The sequence below is a fragment of the Haplochromis burtoni genome, unplaced genomic scaffold, assembly GCF_018398535.1.
Source record: "Haplochromis burtoni strain Fernald_Lab_line unplaced genomic scaffold, NCSU_Asbu1 Contig_88, whole genome shotgun sequence".
In the NCBI taxonomy this organism is placed as follows: domain Eukaryota; kingdom Metazoa; phylum Chordata; class Actinopteri; order Cichliformes; family Cichlidae; genus Haplochromis; species Haplochromis burtoni.
In genome coordinates this window covers 1,614,042-1,623,387 of record NW_024582449.1, presented here as the reverse complement: position 1 = coordinate 1,623,387, position 9,346 = coordinate 1,614,042, and the positions used below count along the sequence as shown (strand labels likewise).

The 9,346-nt window shown below is 41.8% G+C and overlaps 1 protein-coding gene across 18 annotated transcripts in view; it reads right to left on the bottom strand.

Annotated features, from left to right (window-relative positions):
* Nucleotides 1-436: 436 nt before the first annotated feature.
* The window catches only part of gramd1bb (GRAM domain containing 1Bb), a 116,138-nt gene continuing 107,228 nt past the window's right edge, over nt 437-9,346 (bottom strand). For 16 of the 18 annotated variants that reach the window (XM_014335176.2, XM_042222563.1, XM_042222554.1 and 13 more), the window contains 16 exons: nt 8,581-8,665; nt 7,990-8,093; nt 7,808-7,903; nt 6,964-7,044; nt 6,706-6,821; nt 5,549-5,708; nt 5,037-5,226; nt 4,778-4,921; nt 4,546-4,664; nt 4,312-4,454; nt 4,050-4,153; nt 3,050-3,344; nt 2,849-2,860; nt 2,182-2,289; nt 1,772-1,892; nt 437-1,417 (listed from right to left, as the gene is read on the bottom strand). In XM_014335176.2, coding sequence (XP_014190662.1) covers nt 1,328-1,417; nt 1,772-1,892; nt 2,182-2,289; nt 2,849-2,860; nt 3,050-3,344; nt 4,050-4,153; nt 4,312-4,454; nt 4,546-4,664; nt 4,778-4,921; nt 5,037-5,226; nt 5,549-5,708; nt 6,706-6,821; nt 6,964-7,044; nt 7,808-7,903; nt 7,990-8,093; nt 8,581-8,665 — 1,968 coding nt within the window. In that variant the 3' untranslated portion in view covers nt 437-1,327. The remainder of the gene's footprint in view (nt 1,418-1,771; nt 1,893-2,181; nt 2,290-2,848; nt 2,861-3,049; nt 3,345-4,049; nt 4,154-4,311; nt 4,455-4,545; nt 4,665-4,777; nt 4,922-5,036; nt 5,227-5,548; nt 5,709-6,705; nt 6,822-6,963; nt 7,045-7,807; nt 7,904-7,989; nt 8,094-8,580; nt 8,666-9,346) is intronic. The other 2 variants (XM_042222553.1, XM_042222564.1) reach the window with 1 other exon arrangement.

Here is a 9,346-nt window from a genome sequence, read left to right as displayed (position 1 = left end):
CACACACACACACACACACACACACACACACACACACACACACACGCTCACGTGCGCGAACATAATCGCGCGAATGAAGAATCATACTTGCACACTGGACATGTCACAGACATATCTGGCATGCATCTTTAGAAGAAAACACTTTTTGTTAGAAATTCTTTAACTGGTCTAGAGCTCTGATCATTTCTGTATGTACATAAATTAACAATAAATATAGGTAATGTTTTTTATATATTTTGAAATATATATATATATATATTATTAAATAATGAAATATTCTTATATATTTCAAATATATTCATGACCTCTTTCCAATCTGAAACATTTTTAAAGAGATATAATCACAGTTTAGTAATAAAACATGTAAGAACACAGGACTCCCTACTGGTCAGTCTAGCTGCAGCGTCCCCGTTTCAAAGTTTATCAAGTTGTGATCAAAGTCCAGCCTTTTTTTTTCTTTTTTCCCCCAGACTAATACATTCGACTTCATCAGAAGGATGAGAAATAATGCGACATAAGGTAGGTAACACTGTGATGGGAGAAACCGAGCCTGCGAATCGCATCTTATCAATCTTACGCTCTACTCATCGGTATGTCAGGGAACCAGCCCGGACAGAAACCACACAGTCCAGGCTCAAACAAGGCAATAAGGGCTGATCAGTGAAGCTGATCTCCCAGCTACAATATGTCTTTTCTCGTGGAGTGAACCTGTCCTCTGATCACCTGGAGGTTTACTGAAGGGACGCTGCAGCGAGGACCTCTAGGGTACGATTGATTTGGAACAGTCGGAGAGTGTAGAAAGCCGTTAAGACTCAAAAGGATCCCCCTCCCCTTTTCTTTGACTCAATCTCTCCTCTTCTTCTGTTCTTTTTCAGACACACATAGACTGGAACTGGACCACATTAACACTGACTGAGGGGAGATAGGTTGTCTAAATGCATGCAGTAGTTTTCCTTCGCTCTCTCCGCCACGCTCCTGGCTCACATGGCTTACAGTAGGATGCACTTGGAAATAAAGAGAGTAGAAGGAAACGGTTATCCCCAAGGTGTTTAGAGGAAGCAAGTCTTGCACCTCCTCTTGTTGGGGATAGCTCGATTCCTGTGTGTGATCGGGACCCTTTCTGTCCGTGGTTTCGTCCTCTGGGGGTGGTTTTAACTTCCATACGCTAGAGATGACTGTTCCTCTCTTTATGTCCATGGATCCGCTCACTATTGGTCCCACCACCCCCCTCTGTTCTCTCTCTGTCTTGCCGCTGACGGCATACTGGTTCAAAAAGAAAACAGGTCCCGTATTGCACAGCATGCCCTCATGGCCTGATGGTAGTGTGTCAGTGATAGCGACTGCGCTTCTCCTCAGTCTCAGAGGGGTAGTCCCTTAAACCAATGCCTCTCTGGAGGTTCAATAAAGAGTCTTTCATCTGAAGAAGCAAAACAACAGGAACACATGTTAAATAGTATTTTCTCCATTTTAATAACAGGCGAAAAAGTTATTCAAACTTTTGGTCGCAATAGCATAAATGAAAATCAAGCTAGTTAGCAAATGTAAGCTTTGGTCAGAGTTGAATGTATTTATGAGAACACGTACAATCTCTTCTGGCAGAAATAATATTAAAATTACACTAATATTAAAAATGAAACTATTAAAAATATTGAAACACATAAATAAAAGTAAAACTACATTTTCAGAATTATTATTTATCTTATTTAATTTAAATAATGTTAATTATATTATTATTTACTATCTGCTGTAAAAAAATGAACTTTTTCTATACCTGGTCCAGCAGCACTACGGATGACTTGATAATCTCCCTCCACTTTTGCAGCTCAGCATCGTGGTACCGCTGCTGTGCCTCCAGGAGTTGGGCCCACTCCATCTGCGTCTGAGGCAGTTTACTTGGAAAAACACACACACAGATAAACACACACAGCAACCTAAGGGTGCAGGCACTGAAGCATTATTTCCATTTTAAGGGACTGCTAACAATCAGTAAGCAAGCGCAGAGATTTCCTGTTCAAGGCAATATGGATGCAGTTTACTTTACGGATGTGTGTGCCTGTCTGGAATTGTATTACAGTGTTTGGGTATCTTTAATGTGTTTAACAGAAAGTTCTGTGTAAAGAGTAATGAAAAAAACAGTGCAATAAACCGTGTGTACACATGGATCTGTTGGGGTGTGTTTACCTTTCATGAAACCGCAGACCTTGCCAGGTTGTTAAGGACTGCGCAGAGTACTCCAGCATCCACAGTTTGTAGAAAAGCATCATGTTGAGGAACACAAGCAGGACCAGGCTGGAGGAAGGCAAAGAGACAGAAATGAAGAAAGAGAGTCAGCAAACGAGGGCTCAGCTTCACTTTGAAATCATTCATAATGCCTCTAATGAGCTGGTATGAGCACTCTGATGTATACTGAAAGTACACTTTGACTGTGGGATGGTTTTCAATAAATACTGAATACAGACAGATGACAAATGTAATGATTAAATGAATCTCTGTTATGCTTTGGGGGCATTTTGCTCACATAGTTTGGATCTACTTGCAAACTTTATCCTCTCTGCCAGGATAAAGGACACGAGGGCGTCGCTAAATCGTTTGATACACACACGTGGGAACAAAGCTGTTTTTAGAGTAATGAGAGTTCAACATCACTGAACGCCTACAGGAAACTTTGGACTGTGCATCAGTCAGTCACTCTCCACCGACATTGAGACATTAAATAAAAGAGCAAACTTGCTAAGGAACGCTAAAGCCAATCGGCCGACATATAGTGGCCCAGTACCTTACTAAGACAGTTTGTTAGTTTTTCTATAATTTGTAATCTGTCTATATATCAGAGAACATATATGTGTACCTGAGACAGATCCTATGGATGGCAATGAAAGAAGAGGAGAAAGGAGTTACACTCAAAAGAACAATAATGACATATTTCTAAGGAAATTAAAATCAGTCATGTCAGCATGTGTCAAATGTACATTTACATCCTGATGGACAACTGTGCAGCCATCCTCACAGGAATGACGTGTGCACGTGCGTGCTCTGATGAGCTGCTTACACAAAGCTGATGATGAGCAGCAGTTTGGAGACGCTGTACAGAGCGAAACCTCCGGGCAGGTGTTCTGGACTCTGGTGTCTCGTTTGCGTGGAGCCGGCCACGTGTTTGATCCTCTGGATCACTTCCTCATCTGTCGGCGTGGTAACGGGGCTTAGGGCCTCATCCAGATGCTGGCTGCGCATGTGGGGAAGCGGCCTCTTCTTGCGCCTCACCGTGGAGTTCTTCACCACTTTTGCCTTTGGAGACAGCTGGTGAGTCTCCATGAGTATCTCCTCCAGCTTGGACAGCTCCAACTCTGAGAGAGGAAAAACACACCTGTTACATATAAATATATATAACACCCATGCACTTTCAGTTTGTTGAAAACATCCACATGCTCTTGTTCTCTCTTTAAGCATTAAGCAATGATTAGATTAAGTCTATCGTTGCCATTATTTCTCCCCTTGAATGGGGGGAGTATGTAATCGGTTCCATTTCTTTGCCTGTCTGTTTGTCTGTTTGCTGCAGTCCAGTGTCCAAAGATATCATTGTGAAAGTTTTGTGTGATGGTAGATACCAATAACAGCTTCAGCTGATTTAATTAAGGTATAACTAGGGTCAAGATCACATCAAATGTTAAAATCAGTAAAAAAAACTATATTACCCACAATTTTTATGGAGTTCACAACAATATACCAGGCCTTGGAGGACGGGTACCATGTTGGCTGAGCATTTGAGTTTGACCTTCATTGTTAGCGCCCAAGATCATATCGAGCATAACACCCCCTTTTTTGAAAAAATACGATGCTCTACGAGCTCACAGTGACGCCATAACAGGCTGATGTCATCATATTCTAATAAAAACAAGCTGACGTCAGCATGTTGTAATAAAAGCATCATAAATAAAGGTTTTAGTTTAGCCCTTGCTCTTCGAGTTGCGCTCTCTGAGTCTTCTTGTTAAGAAAACCACATGACTGATGTGACCAATCGAAACAGCCAACCAAACAACCATGGAGTTTACCAAGATGGCGGAAGTTTTCTTCAAGCCCACTCCAGAAGTTCTTCTCTATGAAGCCTTTTACCAGCCCCCATGGCTGTTTCCTGTAACGCAGCTCTGTTGATATCCTAGGAGAAGAGGATGACTGTATTTATACACAGGTTCTGTCTTTGCAATAAAATGCTAAATAAATTGAGATAAACCATGAAAAGAAACACTTAAAAATAATTTAAACACGGGGAAAGATGGTCCAAAAATAATTATGTCACGAAGTCTTATGACTCACCGTAACCGACACTTGTTCTTGGCCACCCTCGTGAGCATGTAGCGGTTGAGAGTGTAGAAGTAGTCATGATAGGGGACGTCGTGTGTGATGACCTCAGCATCAATGATGTAACACTCACTCTCCTGACTGGCTTTGTATAGAGTCTGATACAATCAACAAAATGTAGTTTAAGTGTCTCATAAAGCACAGCAGAGCTTAAATAATTAAACATGTTTCTACTTGACATGACTCTACCTGTGTCTCAGTGACTGTGGCTGTTTTGGGAGCCAGGGGGTTGGACAGAGAGATGGTGTACATGATTTCTCTGGTCTGGTTCCCATCTTCCTCCTTCTTCCATGGATGGTACACTATATCTGAAAAGCAAATGTTCAAATTGAATAAAGCCTGTCTTTTTAGCTTGCACTCTTTCCAAGGAGCTCAGACGTGACTCGACTGAATCACGTGCAGGAACATCAGGTGTACCGACCTGAGAATCGCCTCTGCTCCATGAAATCACTCATGAACTGAGACTCCGTGAAAAGGATGTCATACAGCTTGTCCACACTGAACTTGTAGATCTCATTGATATGCTGCCTGCCATTGAGATCCTCATGGAAGGCTTGTACCTCTCCTACACGGCAAAGAAACACACATAACAAATAAAGAAAATACATTTCTTATGTTCTGGTTTTAAATGATATGAATAGTCGTCCTGTTAGCAAAGACCGTCCGCTCTCTGCAATTACCCTCGTCGTGTGTTTCTGAAGAATCACTGAGCTCAGTGGGGATGTCTTCATTGTCATTGAAGTCCAGTGACGGCGATGGGACAGGACCAGCAGGCCCACTGGTCTCATTCTTTTCCTCCACCACCAGAGGGACAGCCAGAAGATCACCATCTGGCAGGCAGTCTGCATATTCCTCAGCTGGGAGGTCAAACTGCGGAAAAACAATATGGTGAAGTTATTCAGAGATTCTGAGGTTTGCATGTGATTTGATTTAAATTTTTGTGATTTTTTTTTAAATACTGAAAAACCTGAAAAAAACTGCACAAAAATACTGAATGGAGCAATAATGATACAAATAGAAACTCTTATATGCAAAGTAAAATGTTATTTCCTTTTTAAAAACGTGAAAAATGTCAAAAGGTAGAATAAACACTGAAATAAAAAAAATAGAAGAGAATTGTCTGCCAATGATTTCATGTTTTAGGCTTTACGTGGTTAAAAACAGAGTATAGCGCATAACTGCAACAACTTACTGTGATGGTATCGTGGTTGCCAGGGGTGGGGATGGTGCTGTTTGGGATGAGCTTCTTTTGTACAGGAGGAGGGCTCCCTTCAGGCTTGGCTTCTACGTTGTTCTTGGACAAGTTATCATTGTTGATCTCGTTCTCCTCATTGGGAATCTCCTCACTGAACCTGAAGGCAATGGAGAAATGTGACAGTCGCAGACTTTACTGCAGCTGTAGAGACGTCTGCGATAATAGAATAGCTAAGTTACAAATATATGAGTTTCTGCCTGTAGTCTGGATGTAAGCAGTAAATGTGAATTTCTCTGATTGTAGACAGCAATGGATTTACAACAGATGGCAAGAGATTTCTAATTTCTGCTTATCTGTCACTGGTAATTCCCGTGTTATCAGAGACTGCTGACTTGACCCCGTTCAATCACAAACTGATAGCACAGTGAGTTCTTTTTATTGACATTTTATTGTCAACTTGACACACCCAGATGGCTACTGATTGCAAGCATGACCTTGTCACTGTCTACGAATCAACCACTGCAAAGGCAGCATGGTTCGTGGTTTTATGTAGGAATGTTTTTCATGCTGGCCAATCAAAGGAACTAGCTAACATTACCGCTCCATGAGGGGAGTGCTATTGTTTCTGTATGTTTATATTATGTCACACGTTTGTGTCATGTCACACCCTCACAGGTTCATGTGCTTCTATGTTGCAGAGGTAGGTCATGAGTTCTCGAATGAACGAGTTGTTCAAATACATTTTTTGGCTCTTCTGAGCACAGTGAGCCAAGTGCCATTTATTTACATTATGTCATAAGGAACACAGACACCTCCACCCAAAACTGATGAGCTCAACACAAAAAGATCGAGATCGATAACTAGCACTAGGGGAGAAACATGTAAACTTGATTTTGAGGCAAACTGTCTCTTATGTGTATGTAGACATGTTCGCAACAAAGCCTTTAGCCTTCACTGTGAGTGCATTGTAGAATAAAAGCATTCAAACCGTGACTGTATTAATAGTACATCGGCACAGAAAATACTCAGTATTTACTGGCTCTGGCTCATGTTGGCCGGAATAATTATTTTCTAATTTGGGAAATTAGGCAACCAAATGACAATATTTATAGTGGTAGCCATAGTAACTGATGCAGCACCATAACCAGACATACCCCATGGTGTTAAAGTCATCATCGGGAGGAACGTAGTCCTCGTCGTCACTGGTCAGGCCGAGCTCGTTGCCATAGCACTGATGAACAAAGTGCCAGAGCTCTTTGGGGCACAGAGGCTGCAGAAGATCAACAAACCAGTTATAAGGAATGAAGAGAGTGAGGAGGGAACCATGCAGCAATTTGTTGTTGTCATCCCATGTGTGGCAAAAGAAAAAAAATATAGACCAAAGCATAAAGTCACAAATTGGATTTGCTGACCTTGTCGAGCAGCGCATTCTGCCACAGTCTAAACATCATCATGTACGTCCTGTCCCTGGCTCCGAACGAGGTGAAGAAGTGCTGCAGAGAATAAAACGCGATCTCGTATTAGCCGACATGGAACTAAAATAACACCATAAATAAAGGAATTTGCATCATGTACAAAGACATGCAAATAGAAAAAAAGGGAAGAGAGTCAGTTCTGGGAGATTAAATAAGTGGAAACTAAAAAGTAACAAAATCCAAAATGAAAGGGAGAAATAATTTTGTAAATTAGTTGAAATAAATGAAAATAAAAACTAAAGCACATATTTATGACACATTTACGGGTGCCCTCCATAATGTTTGAGGAAAAAGACGCAATTTTGTAGTTTTGCTTCTGCACACCACCACCCCACAGTGGGCTGTAAATCAAACATTTAATGTGTGATTCTAATGCAGACTTTCAGCTTCAATTCAGATTTTTTTTCCCAAGAAAGTACAGGGACTAGAAAGTTACTGAAAGTCTTTAATTTGCAGCTTGTTTGTTTGTGTCATTTTCTTGCAGTTTTGCATTTAATAACTAAAAAAGCGCCTCTGTTTCACTGAGATCAGATGACTGACTGGGCCATAGAAGAATATCCTGTTGTTTTTCCTTAAGAAACTCTTGGTTTGCACTCCCGGGGTGCTGTATCTCATCATCCATTTGTAGCTGTCTGATCAGTTTGGCAGTATTTGGCTGAATCTGAGCAGAGAGCACAGCTCTGTAAACTTCACACTTCATCCTTGTGCTTCTATCAGCAGCCACATCATCAATAAACACTGACATGTACACACTGAAAACAAAGTCTTGCGTATCCCTTACCTTCTCAGTGTCTGTGCAGACCTGGATGGCATTGGGAATGAGCCGGGCGGTCTTCTCCTTTGTCATTGAGCAGATGTCCTTTAGCCGCACCGTCAGCTTTAAACAAACACACAAATGTACACCATTACTTACACACACACACCCAATACTGCCAGAAAGAATGCACAGAAGTGCAGCAATACCAGCGTTTCCCAGCGGAAGATGTTGCTATAGAAACAGATCCAGTTCTCAGAGAGGTAGAGTCGTCCCTGCAGGAGGATGTCCCGCTGAAGAGCACAGGAGTAGTCTGCAACATGGATGAGTCATGAAATCAGACATGATGGAAAATGAGAAAAAAGATGGCACAGGAACTGCACCATGTAGCACAGAAACAACAACAACAAATAGGACACAAAACTGACCATTTCAGCAAGTTTGAGTCAAGTTCACATGCAGTTTGATTTAGTCGGAAGCATTTACAACAATGACTGTACTCATAGGAACACTGAGAAACTCTCAACAACAAGTGAGCGAAACTTGTGTTCACATTACGTGTTCACATGAGTGCCCGAAAAGGAAAAGGTCTCCTCAAACAATGACACTAAGGCCTCTGAAGACCGTGGGATTTATTTTACTCAGTGACAAAAATCGACACATATTTACAGTCATGCCATGATGTCAGCCGGTGGGAATATCCCGTACTTGTCTGCTCCGGAAGGATTAATCATTTTCTAATTACTACCAAGCTGGCTGCACCCTGCCAGTACTCAGATGGCCTCAGTGTGTACACTCACCCACAATGAGTCTCTCTGTGTCAGGGAGCTGCTTGAAGAGTTTCCTAAAGTCCTCATTGCGCTGCTTGTATGTCGGGCTCAGCACCTGCAGTGACAGGCAGAGTCAGAAACCACACACACACACACACAAACAAACACACACACTCGCATCCTCATGCTCTTTTCACAAGTGTTGCCTCTGTCACACAGCCTGGGTTACTTGTTTCCACGAGCATGTGAGATAACCTTGTTAAAACCACCCACAGGTTTGATCGGTATATCCGCTTTACTTTAATCATGCTGTGACTTTCATCCTGTGGGGGATTTTCACAGTTACTGCAAATGGAAATACAGAGTACGGCAAGCAGAGGTACGTAGCCCGAGATATCTGAAAGGACGCATCATAACCGATTTAAAGCGCAATACAAGGAAAGAATCAGCCCAGTGCAAATCATTCAAAACACATGCTGCCATGACTGGTATTTATGAGTCAGGATATCCTATTTGCATTACAGGGCGACATATTTCTGACAGTGAGGCTTTTGTTGGATCATCGATGAAATCTCAAGTGTAAACAAGCAGACAGTGTTGGCTTATTAGGATCAAACGGGAAGCATATTCTGTTCCATATGACCAGTATTTTTCTTTATGCTTGGCTTCAGCTGACTAGATTAGCCTGTGATATATCTCCAAATGTGTACCAGAGGGAAGGCTCTCACTGTCCGTGCCAGATGCTTTCCTTCAACAGGAAAACTTCAGGAAAACATAACAGCAACAAGAGTTAAGC